At 39.6% G+C, this 24818-nt stretch overlaps 1 protein-coding gene across 1 annotated transcript in view; it reads right to left on the reverse strand.

Annotated features, from left to right (window-relative positions):
• Nucleotides 1–24818, reverse strand: part of ROS1 (ROS proto-oncogene 1, receptor tyrosine kinase) — a 115088-nt gene that overhangs the window by 72702 nt on the left and 17568 nt on the right. The window contains exons 6-17 of the mRNA XM_039246027.1: nt 18635–18783; nt 17849–17987; nt 13965–14166; nt 13180–13256; nt 11586–11708; nt 11231–11415; nt 9743–9840; nt 5453–5949; nt 3855–4067; nt 2566–2676; nt 1372–1550; nt 182–373 (exon numbers count right to left, since the gene is read on the reverse strand). Coding sequence (XP_039101958.1) covers nt 182–373; nt 1372–1550; nt 2566–2676; nt 3855–4067; nt 5453–5949; nt 9743–9840; nt 11231–11415; nt 11586–11708; nt 13180–13256; nt 13965–14166; nt 17849–17987; nt 18635–18783 — 2165 coding nt within the window. The remainder of the gene's footprint in view (nt 1–181; nt 374–1371; nt 1551–2565; nt 2677–3854; nt 4068–5452; nt 5950–9742; nt 9841–11230; nt 11416–11585; nt 11709–13179; nt 13257–13964; nt 14167–17848; nt 17988–18634; nt 18784–24818) is intronic.

A 24818-nucleotide genomic window follows, 5' to 3' on the forward strand; every position in this document is an offset into this window, starting at 1 on the left:
TTATTTAATCAATTAGAAAATTAAATAAGCCTTAGAAAAATTTTGGTTACACCAGGATCTTACTGTAACAGTATTTCCTTTCAAATTCTTCTTTAACTCTTCACAATAAGCAGAAACAGTATTGTCATAACTATTCAATAGTACTACTTAATATTACTAAATGATCAGGTCTTGTTTTCACCTTTTTCCCAGAAAACCAAGGCTGTGTCTGTAGTACAAGGGAACTTTCTCCATTTAGCCTGGTGCTTTCAACTGAATATAATGTGGTCCAGTAGAGATATCCTCCAACGGCATCCACCACCATGTCATTCACCAACAACTTCACATGAGTCACAATGTCTGCGTGCCCTGTCAACAAAGACTGCCTTTGTATCTATAAAACATAATGGTATGGTTGGTTAATGACTTTCGAATGACATTGTCATTTCTGAACAGTTTGTTGCAATCATTAGTAAATTGATGGGTTCATCCAATCACCAGTATTTATTAGCACTACGTGCTGGGTAGTGTGCAAAGCCTTGGGGGCCTAACAGTCATGGTAGCTGCCCTCATTGAGCTTATCTCTTTTCATGACTCTAGGGAAAAAATGAGGCAAATTTATTTTGAATTAAAATACTTATTCTGACTAATCATACAGCTAGACAACTCAAACACTGCTAGATAAGAATGTATTTTAATTAATTAATTAATTAATTAATTTTAAAATGGGGCACCTGGGTGGCTCAGTCAGTTAAGCCTCCAACATAGTTGAGGTCATGATCCCGCGGTTCATGGGTTCAAGCCCTGCGTCGGGCTCTGTACTGACAGCTCAGAGCCTGGTGCCTGCTTCAGATTCTGTGTGTGTGTCTCTCTCTCTTCCCCTCCCCTGCTCATGCTCTGTCTCTCTCTCTCAAAAATAAATAACATTAAAAAAATTTTTTTAAGTATATTTGATAACAATTGTTCTAGTAGGTATTTATCCAAAGGATACAAAAATGCTAATTCGAAGGGGCACATGCACCCCAATATATACAGAAGCACTATCAACAATAACCAAATTATGGAAAGGGCCCAAAACTCCATCAACTGATGAGTGGATAAAGAAGATGTGGTGTGTATGTATATATTGGTGTGTACACACACACACACACACACACACACACTGGAATATTACTCAGCAATCAAAAAGAATAACTAGTACAACAATAGTGGTATAAGGCTTTCTTTATACATAAATTCCTTTTAGTTAAAAATTGAGTATATTTGGAGACAAATATTAAATAAATAATAGCATAGGTGGCACACAAGTACGCAAAAAAGCATGAAAACTCTCAGTCACTGAAGTGGCTGGGTATTGTTCTAGAGCATCCAGAATGCTGAGCTTTAACTTACCACATATGTCTTTCCAGCCCAGTAGAGAAATTGGCCCAGCCAATCAAAAGCTAAAGCGCCTGCTCCTGCAATGTTGGCTATGTGATATTTCTCTGAGATATCTGTCCCATTCAGCAGCCACACGTAAACATCACCTTTCATGTCGCTGTAGTAGATGCTGTTGTTATACCAATCCATGTCTCAGAACAAAATGAATTGGTAGCAGTTATTTTTCATGTATGCCAGCATAAACCTGGTGAGTCAGCAAATCACACAAGCACCTCCATATAATTTTAAAGCACATACTAACATGATATTCATTAGAACTTCAGGGATCTATCAAGAATACTTCAATAATATTATCTCAAAAGCTCAACCCCAGGGACTAGGATCAGGAACTAATATTCACTGAGCACCTCTCTTTGCCAAACATTGTCCCAGGCACTTTACATATCTCACTTAAATCTGAAAACAAAGGTATGAATTAGGAATTATCCCCATTTTTGACATGGTGAACCCTAGAGTCAGTGAGATTATGTATTTTGCCCCAGGCCTCACATGGGACCTCAAAATGGGAATCCAGATTAAAGACAACTCCAAACCATCATTCTTTCTACTATTACCATACTACCTCCTAAGTCCACCTCCTATGTTTTTCAGAAATACTGCTGTACTTTTAGTGGCCCAGCAAATAGATCAAACAATTAACATAATTATAGAAGATGTCATCTGCAGGCAAGCTCACTGTTGTGTCATCCTACAATGAAGGCTTTCCTTCATTCTAATGTGTTCTAGGCAAAACTGGCCACTTCTTACTTAAGATTCTTCTTTGTCAGGAAATTATTTCTTACACTTTATTTAGAACTTCATACAAGCATTCCTTGCTTCAGTCTTATAGCAAACATAATAAATTACTTAAGTATAGCTGTTTTAGTGGAACCAAATAGACTGTTACCAGGAAACAACATTGACAGATTCAATACAGTCAAATACATCAATAAATAGCCTCACCATTTGTGAAATAATAAATAGCCTCCATACCTAAGAACTGACATTTTCTCAATTGTATCACTGGCAGTGTAGTTCACTGAATGTTTTTTCCTTTCATTATTGACCTAATACCAAAACATTCAATTCTTTCAATGGATTAAAGAGTGTAGGAAGCCATATAAGTAGAATGCTGACATCCAAGTGAACGAAGGATTTGGTGTTTACCTGACACATTTCCTATATCAGAGGATAAGAACTCTCCTGGGCCAAAGCTATTTAATGGCTTACTCCAAAGACCATCTTCTTTCACAGCCATGATAAATGGTGGTTCTGAAGCTGTTTGGTAGAAAATAAATTAAAAGAAATATCACAGAAAGCATATGTTTTAAGGTACACATCTTACACCCCAAGATTTTCTTTAAAAGTAAAGAATATCAACATTTGAAATACTGTGGAAGGATATGATTACATGTGCCTAATGGAATTATCTATCATATTAAACATATTTTCTGATTTTCGCATAATTGAAGTTGAATGTGAAGAGAAATGTGTGGTGACATTGCCCCTTTAGCAATGTCATGGTCATGACACAATCCCCTTCCCTTTGGCTATAGGTTGCCATGGTCCCATGCAGAGCATCCAAAAGCCACTGTGATAATAACAGCAGTATAAATGGTATAGTTATCTTTCCATTTTCTTGTCACAAGAGGATGGAATTCAGCATAATTCACCGCCCCTCAACTTCTCTCCCAATGACCTTCTGAGTTCAAGAGCAATTATCACTTAAAAAACCGTGAGAAAGAAGAAAGCCACAAAGCAGAAGAAAAAGATATTGTTTCCTCAAAAATATCTTGAAAAGTTTAAAATAACAATTTAGAAATGTATATTAAATATCACACAATGTTTTATCTGCTTTCCTAACCCAGATAATAAACACATACTCAAGTGACCAATGCACCCTCATTCTAATTTCTTTACCACACTGGGGGCAAGGAATTCTTATTTATTTATTGTTTTAATGTTTTACTTATTTCTGAGAGAGAGAGAGAGAGACAGCATGAGCAGGGGAGGGTCAGAGAGAGAGGGAGACACAGAATCAGAAACAGGCTCCAGGCTCTGAGCTGTCAGCACAAAGGCTGATGTGGGTCTTGAACTCACGAACCGTGAGATCATGACCTGAGCCGAAGTCAGACGCCTAGCCGACTGAACCACCCAGGCTCCCCAAGGAACTCTTAAGGACACAGGGAATAAGCCTATTTTGTCAGGATTACTCCCTAAGTCAAGGACAGTTTCAGTGCACCTGGGTGGCTCAGTCAGTTCAGCATCCAACTCTTGATCTCAGCTCAGGTCATGATCTCACGGTTCATGGAATCAAGTCTCACGTCGGACTCGGTGCTGACAGTATGAAGCCTACTTTGGCGATTCTCTCTCCTTCTCTCTCTGCCCCTTCTGCACTCATGCTCCCCCCCCCCCCCATAAATAAACTTTAAAAAAGAAAAAGAACATTTCCTCACCTGGCACCAGAGTGGTACCCACAGAGGGCTCTGACCAAGGGCCTGGCCCCTTGGGAGAACCGGATCTCACAGAAACCTTGTACCTTGTAGCACTCTGGAGCTCAGGCACTTTAAGCATGGTCCCACTTATGTTAGAGAAAATACGAGTGATTTCAGGAAAGTCTTCAGTTGATACTTTCACCTCGTAAGTCCAGTTCTGCCAGGCAGAGGGGCCTAATCAGAAAAGATAAGCAACATTACTGACCAGGATGACACAGTCAATGGCAAACACAAGACTGCCAGTAAATTCATCTACAGCTTCATCTTGAGCAGAAGGGTAATTGGGCAGTAAAACCTGTTACCCCGCTAGTCATCAGGGTTCATCTCACGATATGACTCGGACACTGTCCATTTCAGCCATACCATAGCTTTTGCTCTGTCGAAGGAGACATCATTTCCAACAAATCAGAGTCCAGCTCAGTCAAAGCTAGATGTGTGGCTGCATAAAATTGTCAGAAGGGTGTTCTATAATACCACCAAGTGTAACCAGGCTCCTAACAAAAAAATGTTTAATGATGAATCTCTTACACAACTCTCAGTGTTAGTATAGCACCTTCCTCCTAGAAGTCCAAACTATACAAGAGCAAACAACAACAACAAAACTTCCTATACAGCAGTTGAAATATACAGCAAACAGGCATAGTTGGCTTTGTCTTAAAATCAGAAATAGCCCATGTTTGCTAAATAGTCTAGAATCAGGAGTTGGCAAACTACAGCCCACAGGCCAAATCTGGCCCACTGCCTGTTTTTGTAAATAAAGTTGTACTGGAACACAGCCACAGTTCCTCATTTACATATCAGCTATGGCTGTTTACACACTGCGAAGGCAGACTTGAGTAGCTATGACAGAGACCATATGGCCCACGGAGCTGAACATATGTACTATCTAGGCCTTCCCTTATATAAGTAGTTTGCCCACCCCTGTGCTAGATACTGTTCTAAGTGTTCTACTTAAGCACTTTAATTTAATATGTATGACAATCCCATAGAATGATGTAATTAACATTCCGGTTTTCCAGTAGTGAAAACCAATGCATGGAGTGGTTAGGTCATGTGCTCAGGATCATTCTAGTAATAAATGACAAGACCAGCCTTTGAAACCATGCATGCTGGCTCCAGAGCTCAGCTGCTTATGCTCCACACATACTGTTCCCCCAGAGATGGAAGTTCAAGTTCAGAAAACTTGAAGAAGTTGCTCCAATTCATGCAAGGTCTGGATGGATACAAATCTCAATCCACCTGCTCTATCCCTCTGGCTAATATATTCACTCAGACATTCACACAATGTCAGTGCCTGGCCCCTGGTAGACATTCAACAAATGTTCAAACTATTCTGTTGGGACATACATGGGAAATATAGAGATCCTCCTTATGCAAAACCAATAAATGCAGAAGAAATGTATAAGCACTTTTTCTGAAGTTAAAAAGCACTTCTGGTTGATAACTGAATAATCACCTATGGGTTCTCAAAACTGAGTCACATGTCAAGCAGTTCAAACTCTCCTCCTTCCAGCAAGGCCAGGAACCACACTGGGGGGCGGGGGGGGAGGGGCACTCACTGGCTCCTATGGCGAGAGCAGGGGGCTTCCACTGAGCCAGGGCCTGGTGGGAGCCAAACAGCACGGAGAGCTGCTGGGGGCGGCCTGGCAGGGGGTGTGGCTGGGCATAGGAGCCGAAGATGACCAAGTTCCCAAATCCAAACTCTTCTATATGACTCAGGTCACATCCCACGATGAATTCATTGAAGGACAAAGAGTCCTGTTGGAAAACAGCTTTGCCATCTGTGACAAGGAAGTCATTGTTTTCACAAGCAAAGCTCTTTACATTGGCAAAGGAGACATGAGCTAGGACCAGATGGGAGGCAGAGCCGTCCAGAAATGTTGACATGAAGACACGAGCGGTGTCATTGAAATAAATGATTCGTTTGGACTGCGGCTTCACTGCAAAGTCCTTTAATGTGAAACTCTCCACAATACGTAGGGCTTCCGAGTCCCTCCCAGATGGCACAGGGAGATCTACTCTATAAATGCCGTCTTTCAGGAGATAAAACACATACCTGACATAGGAGCAAAAGAAGCCATGCGTGATCCAGTGCAAGGGTGGATGGGTAACACTTTGTCCTGTTGTGCAGTCAGAACCTCTTATTTTACCAGTCACAGAGTCCAGGGTGTACCAAGGTGCAAAACACTAAAGGTAGTTACTAAAGATATGCACTATTCATTTAAGTCAGATGCTGAAACATTGCAAATTTTCACTTACAACGCTTTGTCTCCCAATTATATGTGTGACTTCTAAGAAATCAGAAAATTTAAGAGCAAGAAGGTCTTTAAGATTTTCTAATGAAGCCTACTTTTATTTTTTTTAATGTTTCATTATTTTTTGGGAAAGTGCAAGCGGGGGAGGGGCAGAGAGAGGGGGACAGAGGATCTGAAGTGGGCTTTGCACTAAGAGCAGTGAGCCCTGTGTGGGGCTCAGACTTGCAAACGGGGAGATCACAACCTGAGCTGACGTCAGATGTTCACCTGACTGAGCCACCCAAGTGCCCCCTAAGTAAGCCTACTTTTAAAGGAAAACATATTATATAGAAATTACATGGCTAAATGTGTTATTTATCGTAAAATACTTTTCTCCAAAATCCACATATTCTTAAACCTAATTCTTTCAATAAATTTCCCCATGCATTGTGAATGATAAAATAAAGCAAAAAGGTTTAACCTATTTTAAAGCCACAGTTATTATGTTGCCATATATATATATGCCACATATATATAACTACTTTGCATTTTGGAGTAGACCAAGGGTTTTTTTTTTTTTTTTTTTTAGTATTTACAATTGAGTGGGGCAATAGAGCTGCCACTTTACAAATCATGAAGAACTGCCCCACAAGACAGCAATACAGCTGGGATGGACCACCCAGCAGTTAGGAGAAGCCAATGGAAATCTCAGGGTAACAGTGAAGTGAGTTTTTAATAATAAAAACACCACCAAAATATTTCATTGATAAACCAAATCTGCAAATAGAATTTGAACTAAAACATAAAACTATTGATTTGGATGAAGCTAATTTTGAATGTGTGATCATGGAGACAGATGTTAACAAAAGTGTATGTCTGCTTAGTAAATCTTTCTTACCACAACCCCGGGAATTGACAAGATTCCAACATCTCATCACAACTGTCCAATTATTTTCTTTGTCCTATTCAGTCCTATTCTAGTTCTCCTTGATGACTATTCCAAATCTGTATCAATATGCCCAACTCCTGTGCTAGAATAATATCTGAGCTATTAACTCCACACTGAGATGTGAACCTATGTTCTTTGTCTTAAGAGAGGGTTGTAGCAGGCAAAAAGCAGAAACTTTTTAAAACTTGGCTCTTCACTGCCTGTTTCTGTTTCCCAAATTCAAAGCAATTAAGGGAATATAGAGGGACTTCAGAGTAGATAAGAACAAGATATGGCGTGAATATTACAATCCTTGAACTGAAATAGAAAGGAGTGCTGGTCTTTAACCCTCTTTGCCACTTAGGAGGGGAAAGAAAAGAGAGGGAAGGTTATAGCAGAGCTGGGGTGTTCAGGGGAAGAAGGTAGAGGTGAGAAAGAGAAGAAGCAGGGGTGGGGAAGAAGGGCAGAGGCTTAGAAGCCTCAATAAGTGAATAACTCACTGGTACAAAATAACAGCATAAAGGAAACCATTTTTAAATGTTTTTTTAATGTTTATTTATTTTGGAGAGAGAGAGAGTAGGGGAGCAGAGGGGGATGCAGAGGATACAAAGCGGGCTCTGCGCTGACAGCCGAGAGCCCCGTGCAGGGCTGGGACTACTGAACTGCAAGATCAAGACCTGAGCCAAAGTCAGACACTTAACCGACTGAGCCACCCAGGTGCCCAAAGGAAACCATTTTTAATGCCAGGAGAGTAAATGATTTCACACACCTGGAATTCCCTAGGAACACTATATGCAAAGTGTTGCTGAAAGTTACATGCTGATTTTTATAGAAACTCTATTATTGTGTAGGGTGATGATTAGAAGACAGATCCTGGAAGCTAAGTACTGGTCCCAGTACTTAGAGTACTGGGTACTTAGTACTCTTTGAAAAAGAGCTGTGAGATCTTTGCAAGTACTAACCTGTGCTTTACTTTCCTATCTGTAAACTAACATAATAAAAGTACTTACTTCATAGGGTTGAACAAGAACTAAATGGATTTTTGAAAGTAGTACACTTAGCAGCACATATTAAATGCCCAATTAATATTAATTATCATTTTCATTTCTAGTCACCTTTCAAAATCTAAGCACAAAACAATTTTATCCTAATGGAAAAAAGAGCCACCAAAAATCTCACTGAGATGAATTTTGAGTGATTGATGTAGTGGGTGAATTTTATTCTCCTTATTATATTTATTATCGATAATATTATAAATATATTTATTATTATTTTAGTGGGTGAAGTTTATTTATAAAATGAGTCTTTCTGTGCAACTGCCGGCAACAAGGTTCATTTCACAGGATCTTAGACTTTTACAATAGAGAAAGATAATATTCAGGGAGCCCAAAGGACTTACCCTACATCACAGTGTTTTTAAAATACATTTGTGAATTCAATGATTCATTCAATCTTAAGACAAAATAAGTAACTAGTAAATTATGAATCAATATGAATAGAAAACTTGATTTCAGATCAATAAAGAGCAACCTTTTTTTAAGAATATCATTTCATGGGGTGCCTGGGTGGCTTAGTTGGTTAAGCGTCCGACTTTCGCTTAGGTCATGATCTCACGGTTTGTGGGGTCAAGCCCCGCATCGGGCTCTGTGCTGACAGCCAGCTCGGAGCCTGGAGCCTGTTTCAAATTCTGTGTCTCCCTCTCTCTCTGACCCTCCCCTGCTCACACTGTCTCTCTCTCTCTCTCCTAGAAATAAATAAAACATTAAAAAAAAAAGAATATCATTTCATGAAAAATAAAAAGTACCATGGGCTATATATTTTGTTTTCATTCAAACCTAAAACAATTTTATTCCTACAAGAAAGAAAAAAATTACTCTTACAAACATTGGCCTTGCTTATTAGTTATTAACTTGTTATCTGTTCACATTAAAAAAATAATATTCACAAAATAATTTTCTGTGTTTACATCCTTCACATTTGTGTACATTTGGAGATCACAAAATATATTCACAGGGAATACCTCATTTCATCTCCAAAATAACCCAACTGGGCAAGCATTGTTGTCTTCCACATATGAATGGATAAACCAAAAGTCACAGACACAAAGTTCTTTGCTCCAAGTCATACTGCAATTTAAGCAGGACAGCTGAGCTAAAATGTGTCCGTTTCATTTCTGGGGGGAAAATAGATATTTATAATGGGAAATTTTTCCTTGTTATTAACCATCAATAGCTGTGTCCCAAGGTGGGTGATAGCATCTATCTTGCTGAGCCAGCTTCTGATAGGTCCGAGAACCAGACCAGAGAAATGAATTGGTGCTGAATTGCTCAGCAAAAGAAACAGTACAAGGAAAGGGAGCACAATCAGGAAGGACTTCCCACAGGGAGTATTGAGGGAGCAGAGGAACCCAGAGTCATGCCATAAAAATGACAAATTCAGGACTGGAATCTCTCCCTGAGTCCCACAGAAGAGATCTTTCCCATACATCCCATTCACTTGCAAAAAGTTCGCAAGTAATTTCCTCATGGCTCTATAGAAGGAAAACTTTGCCTAAAATTGTATTTGATTTGATTTGAAATAAGATCCATAGATTGGCTCTTCAAATTCTATGATGTTTCATTATCAAGAAACTTTCCCAAAGATTCTTGCCAAGGAAGAATATTCATAGTTATAAGGTTAACACATACCCATTGTATGAATCAGCCACAATTTTTTGAGGTGTGGTAATTGAGGGAGGAGTAATTTCTTCAATGTTTGAGCAGTTCTCTAAATCACAGGTGTACGCCTAGAGAATCAAGCATGCATCAGTATAGATCAGTGTCTGTCATATTCAGTTTGGCCAACAAGCATTTCTTTTTTTTATTTTTTAACTGTGTCCCCCACCCTCACCCTGTCTCTAACAATAAGTATTCCTGAGCATCTGTTCTGTGCTTAGAATTTGCTAGTCACTGATCACTTTTCAAAGTATATTAAAAAAAAAAAACCCTTAAAAGTTAGTTTTAGGGGTGCCTGGGTGGCTAAGTTGGTTAAGCGTCCGACTTCGGCTCAGGTCATGATCTCACGGTTCGTGGGTTTGAGCGCCGCATCAGGTTCTGTGCTGCCAGCTAGCTCAGAGTCTGGAGCCTGTTTTGGATTCTGTGTCTCCCTCTTTCTCTGACCCTCCCCTGCTCATGTTGCCTGTCTCTCTCTCAGAAATAAATAAAACATTAAAAAAAAAGTTAGTTTTATATCCTCATGGGTGTGCATCTTGTTTATATCAATGAAATATAAAAACCTATTTTCCTGGCTTGTGGAAGCACTCAACTATTTTTTTTAAGATTTTTCTTTTTTAATTTGAGAGAGAGAACACGAGCAGAGAAACAGGCATGGCAGGAGGTGGGGGGAGGAGAGAAAGAGAGAAAGAGAGAGAGAGAGAGAGAGAGAGAGAGAGACTCCTAAGCAGCCTCTAGACTTAGCTCAGAGCCCAACACAAAGCTCAATCACATGACCCTGGGACCGTGGCCTGAGCTGAAATCAAGAGTTGGACACTCACCTGACTGTGTCACTCAGGCACCCCAAAGACTTTCCTCAAGTAATGTGTACACCCAACATGGGGCTCGAACTTACCATCCCAAGAGCAAGAGTCACATGCTCAATTGACTGAACCAGTCAGGCACCCCTCAACCATTTTTAATATTTAAGCTATATCCAAGTGTATGGGCTTCCAGTAATGGTGATTACAATAAGCCTGTCCCTTTGAAATAAGGAAACTTGAAACACATCAAGACTGTCTTCTCAAAGATTTCAGTAATACTGTATTTTCAGAGACCTACTAAAGTTACCTCTGGTTATTTTATAATTTAAACGACTTGCAGTTGATTTTAATCATAATTGGTAGTCTAGTGATAGCACAGATACAACCACTCTCTTATGCAAAATGAATTATCACTAATATAATAGGCCCATGGCTCTAAAAAATCACAAAAAAAGATGACTTAAAAGTAGGTCAGGACTAGTCCTAGGTAAATTCTGGACCTGCCTATGGACCAGATCTATGATTCATTGCTAAACCAGCATCTAAAACACAATAAATATTCACTGAGTATTTATTGAATGAATTATGTTTACTTGTAAACATACCAAGATATGCATGTGAGCATCAATATCTAGTTATTCAGTTTAAATCTCAGACTAACCCGTTCATCCATGATGAAATACATTCTCTGATACAGCCAGTCTATGGAAATGGAAGAAATTAATCCTGAACCTCTGTAAAAAATTCTCAGGTCAGACACATCCGACATGTTGGCAGCCTCTTTCACCCATATGAGAGTTCCTTCAGAGAAATAAACAACTTGCTGGTGGACATTAATCGATATTCCTAAAAGAGCCATGCAAATACATGTGTATTATTACATAACAACCAGAAAAAAACTGTACATGAAAGGAAATGTATTTCATTTCATGTTTAATAAGGAGGTCAAAACAGAAGTCAGTCTGGATCTTTTTTTTTTTTCACATGAAGGAAACATTTCTTTCTGTCACACTGACCTGTAATATTATGGTGTATTGCATCTGAATGAAGGCAATGTGCTTCATCCACTAGATGCTTTAAAGATCTCTTTCTTAGAGAAGATTTTCTGGATAAAAAGAGCCACTGTTCCTCTTCTTGAGCTAAAACAATAACACGATTTACAGACAGATCAACCACATGCATAGTGACACACACAAAAACACCATTACCATCCTTCAAAGCAAGGCAACTAATGCTTGAAAGAGGCTGGTCAGATTTTTGTCTGAAGGCACTGGGACATTTCAACTGCAGTATAAATTACATTAGTCCATGATGAGGGGAGGGAAGTACAGGGTCAATCAAGTAGGATTTATACGTATGCGCCTCTAAGGGTCCCCAAAATAATATCACATAAAGAATCACCATTTGCTACAGCCTTGCCCCAGTAGGAGCTTAGCTCATTACCCCCAGCCATGAGAATGTGACTGCTTGGTGGAGGTGGTCCAGCCCAGGCCAGACTGGGCTGTTGCATAACACCAGACAGACATTGCTTGTCTCTGTTTTTTCTTCAATGATCTCTCCCTCTGAGGCCAGAGAAAAGTCCTTAGAGCAATGAAATCTGAGGACCGCAGAGCTCTGCTTGACGTCCCACTCAACTGGAGACTGATGCAGTGTGTGTTGATGAACACTTTTAGGGCAATTAATAAAAGTTATGCAATAATTGCAGTTAACAACAACCTTAAGCCTGTTCTATATTTAACTCGCCCTTCGGATGCTTCTTACATAACAAAAATGCCTCTCCTTTCCTAGAGCCTGGTAACAGCCAAAAAACCAAAGGCTAGTGATAGATGACATTCAGTACACACTGGCATAGATGCGTGCAGATTAGGGTAAGGGTCAGTCCATTCAGGGAATGGTAGTCTGGTGAAAACAGAAAACAGACGTCCAGAATTCTGAATCTTTCCATGTAATTCCAAACTCCTACTAGTGTCCCCCAAATATTTCTAGTGCTTCTTAGAAAGCATTTTCATTATTATTTTGCCCACACACAGGCATCATATAGGAAGCATTCAATCTCTCAAGGCAATCGTTAAAATGCCAAAAAGGAAAAAAAAAATACTTGCAAATAAATAACAAAAGCTAATTTGGTAGATTGAATATTAAAAATGGTAAAATGTAAATTATTATATCCAGATATATTTAAAAACCTTAAGGAGGATGGAAGAAAAAATATCTTAAACGTATTCATTGATGAGACATAATATAAAATGGGGGTGAGGGTCAAAAGATTATATGTATCCCTAAGTATATAAAGATGAGTCACAATCACTAGTAATTTTATCTGAAACTAAGGATTTGCTTGAGGCCATTTTTTATCCCTAAATTTTTCATTCTAATTTTTAAATTCCTAAATTCTAATTTAAGAACTTTGGTCTAATAACTTCCTTCTGTTTCTCAAATAATGGGATTCATTTAAAATCAAAAGCTTACCAAGTACCAAGAGACAGTGTTTATTTGGGCAGAAGAGGTGGGGTTCCTGGGATCAGCCAGATGGCCCCAGACTCTGAGCTCTGAACCCACCCTTGCCAACCCTCAGTTCCTGAGTAACAGAAGGACTTTCCCAGGCTGTACCTGCTGAGGATGGAGTGGTAATATTTGATTCTGCTTCTGGCCCCTCACCAACTTCATTTACTGCTGCAACGGAAAACCTATTCCAAAAACAATTTGGAAAGATGTGTTTCACATGGCATGGTGTGAACATGGGATGAAAAGAGAAGGAGCAATAATATTTCTATTTAAAGAACAATGTGGCAATGCATGGATCTAGTTTCTCATACCACTGCTCAGCACCGAAACAACCATCAATCACATCCTTGTTTGCATTCCCCATAGAACAGGTCAGGGTCACAGAGGTCAAAAACTGAACTCTGCTATCTGCATGACCCCCATTCCTACCCTAATTTAAAGAGGCATTAGTAAATGGTAGAAAAGCTAACAGTAATAAAATAATCCCCCTAACAGTTAATTTAAAAAAAAAAAAAGCACCACAAACAGAGTTTCACCTCCTAACTTTTATCATGATTAAATGAAAAAATGGTACTCATGGTGTTTATGATGTCTTTATTAGTGTCTATTTGTAAGGATCCTCTGATACATATATATTCTCAAAATATATATACATATATATTATATATTCTCAAAATATAATAGAAGTATTTGAGAATGTTTTTGCTTAGGACACTGTAATCTCTCAAACACACACACTTGAGGAAAGCTACAATAACTCCAACCCAGCAGCACAAAGTCAATGGGAGTTCGCCAAATACATTTAAACAACTTTTGGGCCATATTTCTTCAATAATTATTATGCCTGCAGCCATGATGGCTACAATTTCCTTGCACCACTTAATTCTTACCTGTAGGTGGTGTTTGGTAGAGTGGAGTAAAACTGGAAACTGGTTCTCTGGGTCCCTGAGTCTAATTGTTGATTTTTGCTGATCAGCCTTAAGTTATAACCCAAAATAGGTCCTCCTGGGAATTGTGGTGGGGCCCAACTGACTTCCACAGTGTCAGGACTTGAGCTCTCAATATTCCTAATGGAAGGAGGAGTCTCCGGAACTAGAAGAGGTAACGGTGACATGGTAAAGCAGGAAAATTACAGGCGAAAATGTAAATCGGATAGGAAAAACGTTTAGTTTCTTGAAGTGTAAAGTAAATATTTTTAATAATATTCAAAATAAGCGATAGAAGGTGGTAAGATATCTATAGGCTGCAACTCTTGATCCCTGAATGACACCAGTTACCTACTTTCCTAAGGGACGCTTCCAAACATTACTTTCCTTGCATCTACTTTATGAAATAAAATGAAAAGTGGAGGTATGCAAATAGGAGAAATGTTCCAGAAAAAAATTATCAAAAATCTCCAGAGATCTGAATGAATTGAAACTGTAGGGTTGAGTCCGGTGAGGAAGGAGAGGAGAAGCTATAATAAAACGGGAGTCAATGATTAACGTGAGTTGAAAGAAGTAAATCCTGGGCCTTTTCACTCGGAAGAGTGCTATAGCCCGACTAGCTCCAGCTGAAGATACGGGTTCAGATAAGCAGGAATTAGAACAGTGTGCTTCCCTCTCGCTGGCATGAGCTCCACTGGCCTGGGCTGTGTGTTCCTTTGTCCCAGCTCCCAGGGTTCCCTGGAATCCAAGCTGACTGTATTTTAGCAGGACCCTCTCCCTTACGAAGGATTAAAGGAACACGCGTGAATTAATTAAGCATCCACTCACAGACTTTAGAAGCTATCTAAGTAGCAAAGAGCAGAAAGAAAAACAAATGATCTAACAGCTCATCTGCCCTTCATGCCTCCACCTACATCTCATACCTCCCACCCCCGAAACCACACTCTTTTATTTCCTCTTCCCAGAGAAAGACATACTCTGATGACACTTTGTTCTTGTGTAGACTTCGCTCCCTCTGAACACTTTTGGCAAATGCTCTGCATCACTCCTGACTAATGAGAGTTGGTAGAAATAAAACAGTTCAGCCTTCACAGTGGATGAGGGTTTTTTTTTTTAATGTTTTATTTATTTCTAGGAGAGAGAGAGAGACAGCGTGAGCAGGGGAGGGTCAGAGAGGAGGGAGTCACAGACTCTGAAACAGGCTCCAGGCTCTGAGCTGGCAGTCAACACAGAGCCCGACACGGGGCTCGAACCCATGAACTGCGAGATTATGACCTAAGCGAAAGTCGGACGCTTAACCGACTGAGCCACCCAGGTGCCCCATCACAGTGGATGAGTTTTTAAAGAGCCTGCCAATTGATCTCTCAGCCTTTCTCTGGTACAATTCCTCCTCAACTCTCAGACTAATCTTTGAAAAACACAAACCTCACTGTGTCAACTCCTCTGCTCCATGCACTCAGTCACTTTGCTGAACAGAGGGGTACAAATCATCTTTCACTGACCAGAACCAGGAGGTCAAAAAACCTAATTCATTAGGATCAATGCTCAGATACGATCTGCTTCACTTTGAGCGAGTTAGATGCCGCCTACATGGTGAGGTGTGATTAATTTCCAAATCTCTCCCACAAAAGTCCCCCCTGAAAGGTTGGTCAGGTTGGGCAAGATAATCCCTGCCTAATAACCATTCCACTTGGTTAAGAAATTAGCTTCATAAGGGCACCATCTAAAATCATACATTTCCCATCAGGAAAAGAAGCCCCTTTTGGAACACAAAACAGAGACTTAGGGGGCACCTGGGTGGCTTAGTCGGTTAAGCGGCCGACTTTCGCTTAGGTCATGATCTCGCAGTTCGTGGGTTCGAGCCCCGCGTCGGGCTCTGTGCTGACTGCCAGCTCAGAGCCTGGAGCCTGCTTCAGTCTGTGACTCCCTCTCTCTCTGACCCTCCCCTGCTCACGCTGTCTCTCTCTCTCTCCTAGAAATAAATAAAACATTAAAAAAAATTTAAAAAAAAAAAAAAAAACAGAGACTTAGAAGTTTCAATGTGGTTAGAAAAGTGAGGAAGAACTGAAGAATAAGGTGCTATCCATGAAAAGGATACCCATTGTAGGTCTGGAATACCTGGAGGACATGAGAGCTTACAAATCCAGAAGGCAGGCCCAGAAATAGAAATAGAAAGCAACATTTGCCTTTGTTGTTATTTTGATTTGACTAGCCTTGTGCCCTCTCCAGCATCAGAAAATGCTCCAGCACTGTCAGAATGCATGAGGCATTAGTTTGAACAAAGAAAGATCCATCTATTCTACTCTGACCTGGAAGATTTCAAATATTGTCACAGGCCAGTGTCTGACCTGAGGGTCTGAGGAGGGTCAGGGAATAAGCCGCACAGGTGGCCACACACACAGCCTAAAATCTGATCAATAATAAGAGGGCACTGGTCGGGGAAGGAGAAAACTTCCTCAACCAGCTTCACCAGCTGTCCAGCTATGCTTACGGGCATAGTCTCGTTCAGCGTGAGGCTCTCTGCACACTGCCAGGTCTCCAGAGCTAGGGGTATAGGGACTTCTAACATCTGGCCTGGGGTAGCTAAGCCTGAGGTCCATTCAGCTAAGCCTGAGAGTAAAGGCACCAGACAGCTCTCCTTCATTGTCTGTCCCAGGCATCCACCCCCCCCAACCAAAATGCTCTCAGCCTGAATCCTTTTCCTAGTGTGGAAGTCACATCTTCAAAAGAAGAAATCAGAAAATGCTCCAATATGTGTGCTGTTTTTTAAAAATCATGTCCGTTAAAATGTTAAAGTATTATCATAACCTCCATGCTGGTCACACGACGTCTGTGCTTCCAAATCTCTCTCATTTCCTCAATTCGGTCTATGTGTAGTTGACAAGATTTTCTTTTTAAGAAGCGTGTGAAGCAATTATTTCCCTGCTTTAAAACCATCCTTAACTCCTAGATGCTTATCGAGGCTAATACTGACTACCTTATTTAATACCTGATGTCCTTCACCCCATGCTCCATTTCCAAACCCCTAACAGACAGACCCTGTTCAAAATGTTCCTCTTACTCGGGCGCCTGGGTGGCTGAGACAGTTAAGTATCTGACTCCCGATTTTGGCTCAGGTCATGATCTCATGGTTTGTGAGTTGGAGCCCCATGGTTTGTGAGGAGACCCACATGAAGCCCCGCATGGGGCTCCAGGCTGACAGCACGGAGCCTGCTTGAGATTCTCTCTCTCTCCCTGTGTCTCTGCCCTTCCTCTGCTCTCTCTCAATAATAAACTTTTAAAAAAAGTTCCTCTTATCAGAATAGACAGCACCTTTCCAATTACAATCTACCTTCCTTTTTATTATATTTACTCCTTAGAATATGTCTCCTCCTCCAAAAGGTGACCAGCACAAGAACAGGGAGTTCTGTATTGATCATATAGGTACCAGGAGCACCTAGAATACTACTTGGTGTATAGTTAGATACTCGGTTACTGAATGGATTGATTGATGAAGGAATCATTTATTTCATTATTTAAAATAAAGACAAACTAGGGGCGCCTGGGTGGCTTAGTCGGTTAAGCGTCCGACTTTCGCTTAGGTCATGATCTCGCGGTTCGTGGGTTCGAGCCCCGCGTCGGGCTCTGTGCTGACTGCCAGCTCAGAGCCTGGAGCCTGTTTCAGTCTGTGGCTCCCTCTCTCTCTGACCCTCCCCTGCTCACGCTGTCTCTCTCTCTCTACTAGAAATAAAAAAAAAAAAAAAAAAAATTAAAAAAATTAAAAAAATAAAAAAAATAAAATAAAAACAAACTAAACTAAAACTTTGGAATAATCTCCTTATTCTGTAAGCAACGTGTGCACACCCTACCTCCGTAAGGATGAGTCCTGTAACTGGGACTTGGTAGAGAATACAGCTGTAGCTGGGCTGTGAAGATCCAGACCACTCGAAAAATATACTCAGTGAAGGGATGCAGGGGCTGTACCACACAGGAGAGCTTGGACACAGCCTACATTGATGAGAGATAAACACTCAGCATTTACAGAATCACTCCCGCACAGTGAGACTCAAGAGCACAGATTAGTTTGTAAAAGATGCATGACTTTTGGCTATGGGGTGACCCAGGTTCTATCAGACCAGAAGAAACAGAGGCCTGGAGCTTAGAGCTGAGGCATCCAGATGTCAGTCTGCATATTTCACACCAAAAGTCTCTCCTTCTTCAAAATTGCAAAATTACGGATTCAGCTATCTGCCATTTACATCACGGCTTTACTGTAACATTTCTATGGGACTATTCTCTGGACTTGCTCGTGCTTTCCTAAAAGGGACAGCCCTAGATGACCTTCTTGCCCTCCATCCTAGTCGGAATCACTGTAGGTGGGATGGGCAGATAATGATCAATGACATAAATAGTTGACTGTGTGATGCTGTGCTGAAGGAACAAAATATGTGTCTAATAAATGGTTTTCCTCAAAAATAAAGGATTTAGCATCAACATGTTAGAGTAGCAGAGATTAAAGTTCATCTAATCCAACCACTCATCTTATACTTGAATCTTCTCTAAAATGTCTTTATGCCTATAATACATGTAGCAATTTGGCACTTTTAACAATTTGAAAAAAATCTGTGTGTATGTACATACATAGCTTTTAATACCTCAGTATAAATCCAGCTTCCAGGAAGTTGTGTGTATTTCCACTGAATGATGTATTTTACTCCAGAGATGTTGGCAGATTCCCATCGTAATGTCACACTATGGCTTCCAATGGAAGAAGCAAAGGGTGCTGTGGGGAGCTCTGCATTTGCTGGGGAGAAAAGAAGATTTCATTCACCATGAACCTCTGTCTGTCAAATCAGGAGAAGGGGTGTCTGTTTCATCTAGTGCTCTCGGGACTCTCTTGTTACGACTACATCTTGCTACAGAACTCACCTGAATAGTAAAAGATGCATATATTCAATTGGTTAATATTTTGAAAATCAGCTAATCAGTGTGGCATCTTGTTTTCCCCCACAGAATTCATTAATCTTTTTTTTTTTTTTTTTTTACGGAAGAGCACCATGGAGCATTCTGAGAATGTCCAGTTTTCTCTTACTATACCGCTTCCTTCCAGGTGAAGGGGCTGGGTGCCAGGAGAATGATACATAAGAGAATCATCCATTGTCCAAGAACGTGTATCCCAGTTTACACTACAATCCTGTTGTTATTACTCATCTTGTCAATGAAATTGACAAAATACAATATTTTTATTTTTTTAAGTTTATTTATTTTTGAGAGAGAGAGACAGAGCATGAGTGCAGGAGGAGCAGAGAGAGAAAGGGAGGAGACACAGAATCCGAAGCAGGCCCCAGGCTCCAAGCTGTCAGCGCAGAGCTCAACATGGTGCTCAAACTCACAAACTGTGAGATCACGACCTGAGTCAAAGTCAGATGCTTAACTGACTGAGCCTCTCAGGTGTCCCAATAAATTATTTTTATATGTACAAGGAGTTGTACCCCAAAAGGATTCTATATTCAGTTGTTCTAGACCGTAAGAATATCTCATGTCTTAAAACTGGCAACACGCCTTTACTGGTGCTACTTTCAGGCACTATACAAGGGGCTAGAATTTGGAACAATATGTTCCACTGGGATGAAGCTATTTTACTTTACTTTTTCTATTTTCCAAAATTGTGACTGATTTAATGCTTTAGCTTACTTTTTCCTCCCAATTATTTATTGAATAAAATACAGATGACATAAAATTTACTATTTTAGTCATGTTTAAGTGTGTTCAGGAGTATTGAGTACATTTACATTGTTGTGCGACCATATCACCATCCATATCCAGAACTCTTTTCATCCTGCAAAACTGAAACTCTACCCATTAAACATAAATTTCCCATTCTTTACCCCCACCCCAGCCACTGGCAAACACCATTCTGCTTTCTGTCTCTATGATTTTGAATACTCTAATTCCTCACGTAAGTGTCATCAAATAGTATTTGTCTTTTTGTGACTGGCTGATCTCACTTAACATAATGTCCTTAAGATTCATCCATGTTGGAGCATATGTCAATTTCCTTCATTTTTAAGGATGAATAATATTCCATTGTGTGTACATATCAAATTTCACTTATCCATTCATGTTTCAATACTTGGATTGCTTTCATGTTTTAGCTATTGTGAATTCAACAAGAAGTGGATAGCATCAGTGTATAAATATCACTCCATGAGCCCTCTTTATTTTGAATATACACCCACAAGTGGAATTGCTGGATTATATGGTAAATCTATCTAATTTTTTGAGGAGCCATCATGCTATTTAGCACAGAGGCTATACCATTTTACATTCCCACCAACAATGCACAAGTGTTCCAACTACTTCACATCCTCATAACACTTCTATTTATCTGGATTTTTTTGAGAGTAACCATTCTAATGAGTGAGGCTCTATTTTGTTGTGGTTTTAATTGGCATTTCCCTAATTATTTAGTGATGTTGAGTACCATTTCCTGTGCTTATCAATCATTTGCATATATTCTTTGAAGAAATATCCACTCAAGCTCTCTGCCAATTTGTGAATTGGATTGCTTGGTTTCTTTTGGTGGTTAAATTTTAAGAGTCTCAATATATTTAGATTATTAATCCCTTATCAGGTATATGATTTGCAAATATTTTCTTCATTATGTTGTTGCCTTCTGCTCTATTGACAGTGTCTGTTGATGCATATTTTGTTAATTTTCATGAAGTCCAATTTATCTATTTTTTCTTTTGTTGCCTTTGCTTTGTGTCATATCCAAGAAGTCATTGCCAAATCCAGTGCTGTAAAACTTTTGCTCTATTTTTAATTCTAAGAATGGTATAGTTTTAGGTCTTACATTTAGGTCATGAATCCATTTTGAGTTAATTTTTTCATATAATATTATGTAAGGGTCCAACTTCATTCTTTTGCATGTGGATATCCAGTTGTCCAACACCATTTACTGAAAAGATTATCTTTTCCCCGTTGAATAGTCTAGGCACCCTTGTCAAAAATCATTTGAATATCTATATGGGATTTATTTCTCAACTCTTTATTCTAATCCATTGGTCTATGTATCTGTCTTTTTGCCAATGTCACACCATTTTGATTACTGTACCTTATTACTATAGTAAGTTTGAAATCAGGAAGTATGGGTCATCCAGCTTTCTTCTTCTTTTTAGGGTCTGGGGTCCCTTCAGATTCCATATAAATTTTAAAATGTGTTTTTCTGTTTCTACAAAAGATACTGAGATTTTGATAGGGATTACATTGGATCTGTAGGTTGTTTTGTGTTAGCATTGACATCTTAACTATATTGTCTTTCAATCCATGAATATGGGATATCTATTTATGTCTTCTTTGTTTAAGAGATGTCTTAAGTTTTATTTTGCCGGTCTTTGACCTCCTTGGTTAAGTTAGTTCCTAAGTTTTTTATGCTTACAGATGCTATTGTAAATAGAATTGCTTTCTTAATTTCCTTTTCAGATTGTTCATTCTTAGAGAATAGAAATGCAACTAATTTTCATGTATTAACTTTGTACACATTTATTAGTTCTAACAGTTTTTTTGTGCTATCTTTAGCACTGTCTACATATAAGATCATCTTATCTGCAAACAAGGATAATCTTCCTTCCTCATTTCAAATTTGGATGGTTTATTTCTTTTTCCTGTCTGGTTGCTCTGGTTAGGACTTTCTGTACTATGTTGAATAGAAGGGTCAAAAGCAGCATCCTTGCCTTGTTCATGACCTTAAAGGGTACACTTTCTTTCATAAAAAAATAATCACTACTTTGGTTGAGACAATAAAAGTTTTTGTAAGAAACTTAAAATGGGTAAATACAAACTTCCCTGACCGCACTCTTTCTGGTTAAAAGTTGACACTATTCTGATCACTATAGATACTGAATCTGGATTAATTAAAGTCCATACTACCAGAATATCCTGTGACCCAGAAAAAAGAAAGCCACTGTCATCTGAGGTTCTAGCCCACAGAAAGGCTTAGCACAACACTTCTCTGCTGATTCTTTAATTATGGTTCATTTTTAGCTGTTATAACTATACAAGCAAACCACAACTCCATCCCTACCCTCCCACTCTCCCCCCCCCCCCCACTTTTACAGTGTGAGACACTTATTCATGGGGACTGGAATATGCAATGGAAAACCTTTTTCAAAAAATAAAGGAAACCTCATTTAAAGTTGAGTCAGGAGGCCCTGATGGGGGAGCTCTCACATAGGTACCATTCTTTGCAGCCTGCATAACCAGCAGAGAGAAGGGCGATAAGAATGATCATGACAAAGAGGACATTTTTCATATGGGAATTTCTTTTTCTTTTTCTTTTTTTTAAGAAAAAGAAGGAAGATCTCTCCACACTCCAGCAACAATGCACTAACCACCGCTCACAGCCAATGAGAAACCACCACAACCTCGAACTCTTGTTCTTCTCCAGTGAACTTTTGTTCAAAACAACCCTTCCCAATTTCTCCCTTTGCTCTATAAAAGCTGACCTTCCCTTTGTTCTCCAAACAAAGGGTTTGCCACAGTTTGCTTGCCCTGAATTGCAATTCCTTTGCTATTCCTTTTTTTTTTTAATTTTTTTTAATGTTTTATTTATTTCTAGGAGAGAGAGAGAGAGAGAGAGAGAGAGACAGCGTGAGCAGGGGAGGGTCAGAGAGAGAGGGAGTCACAGACTGAAATAGGCTCCAGGCTCCGAGCTGGCAGTCAGCACAGAGCCCGACGCGGGCTCGAACCCACGAACCGCGAGATCATGACCTAAGCGAAAGTCGGACGCTTAACCGACTAAGCCACCCAGGCGCCCCTACTATTCCTGAATAAACTTATACTGTTAGTGAAATAACTGGCTATTTTATTTTATTTTATTTTTTAAATGTTTTTTTATTTATTTCTAGGAAAGAGAGAGAGAGAGACAGCGTGAACAGGGGAGGGTCAGAGAGAGAGGGAGTCACAGACTGAAACAGGCTCCAGGCTCTGAGCTGGCAGTCAGCACAGAGCCTGACGCGGGGCTCGAACCCACGAACCACGAGATCATGACCTAAGCGAAAGTCGGACGCTTAACCGACTAAGCCACCCAGGCGCCCCCTGGCTATTTTATTTTTAAGGTTGACACATGAAAGAGGAGTCCAGTGTGGAGTCGTCTGCAGAGTAGAGGGAGATCAAAAAAATCGTAAAGAATGTAAGTTGAGAACTGGGTAGAAGGGACCAGAGTTATGTAAGTAAATGCACGTAAATGTGAACTTCATAGCTAAATGTAGAGATGTTTCAAAGCCATGGCAATGTGCATGGAAAATCAGAGGTCAAGTAAGTTTGTTCTAAGATAGCAGAACAAGAATCAACTAAATGAGAAAGAGAAGTGGAACTGAGCTGTATGCTCCTCTCAATACACAGCTGAGTTGTATCTACTCTCAATACACAGCTGAGTAGGTGAGAAAAGGCTCCGAAATCAGACAGCTGGGTTAAAATCAAGTTACTCCCTCTCTCGTTCATTCAAGTTCATCACTTTCTATGCAGCCATAAGCAAATATATATACCTTGTGCCTCATTTTCTCGTCTGTAAAATGGGAATAATAATAGTATGTATGCCTCTGAGCTCAAAAAGAACTAATATCTATAAATTACTTTTAACAGTGCTTGACTCATAAATGTCTATTAAATATTGGTTCTTTTTATTTCAATATTGCTGTTTGCACCATGTGGAAAAGAGATATGGATGGTATTTACAATAGAATAATATAACAGACTCACGGATAGGTGGACTAGGTACCAGACTGTTAGAGACAAACAGGGTCTTAAGTATATGGGCAAAAAGATTAATTATAACAAACTGAAGATATGGTCTGTAAGCACAATTGCTTTTATTTAGACTTGGTACATCTCATTTGTTAATGCTATATAGACATTGATCTATAGCCAATGAGAAATATTAAATAAAGCACTGGTTACACTTGTATTATAACAATATATGTTATATTGTTAAGTTATAACATATAAGTTATATATATAACTTATAACTTACAAGTTAAGTTATTGGTATAATTCTGGACTATAAGAAAGGAATGTAAATCAAAGTTTCCCAAACTTTCTCAGTTCTGGCATCTTTAGTTACTCAGTAATTTTTCCATAACTTCCTGGACCAAAAGAATTACCAAATACCTCCATGTATTAAGTATAACTTAAGTATGTATGTCCTTTAAACTTATCAGATGTTTGAAAAAAATAACGAACATAAATAGAAAGACAATATATGTATTCAATTCTTAAAGAGAATTGCACACTGGGGTGTCTGGATGGCTCAGTTGGTTAAGCGTCCAACTCTTGATTTCCATCAGGTCATGATCTCGCGGTTCAGAGGTTCAAGCCAACAGCACTCCGTGCTGACATTGTGGAGCCTGCTTGGGATTCTCCCTCTCTCCCTCTTTCTCTCTCTCTCTCAATCTCATTCTCAAAAATGAATTGCACACTAATGGAATCTGTGTGCCTACTGTGCTTGGCACAATTTCTCCAATATTATAATCAAGTTGGGCACCATCATCCTCATTTCCTGTTCCAAGTTGAGTTTCTTATGGTACTTGCTTTTATCCCAGCAATCCTCCAAAAAACTCAGCGTTGCAAAGACATGATATAGAAAGGAATGTAGCACATTTCATTGTTTATACCATGAACTACCTCCAGCTAGAAGTTCCAGTGATGTCCAGAAGATCAACTACCCCTGTGTTTCTCTTGAGTGTTTAAAATGCTCCATGCCTTCCTATGAGGAATGCATGATACATTGGTGGGTGGGGGAGAAGGGAAGGTGCGGGGGGCAGGGTTCTTCGGTGCCCA

The sequence above is a fragment of the Hyaena hyaena genome, unplaced genomic scaffold, assembly GCF_003009895.1.
Source record: "Hyaena hyaena isolate Hyena2069 unplaced genomic scaffold, ASM300989v1 scaffold_279, whole genome shotgun sequence".
NCBI classification, from domain to species: domain Eukaryota; kingdom Metazoa; phylum Chordata; class Mammalia; order Carnivora; family Hyaenidae; genus Hyaena; species Hyaena hyaena.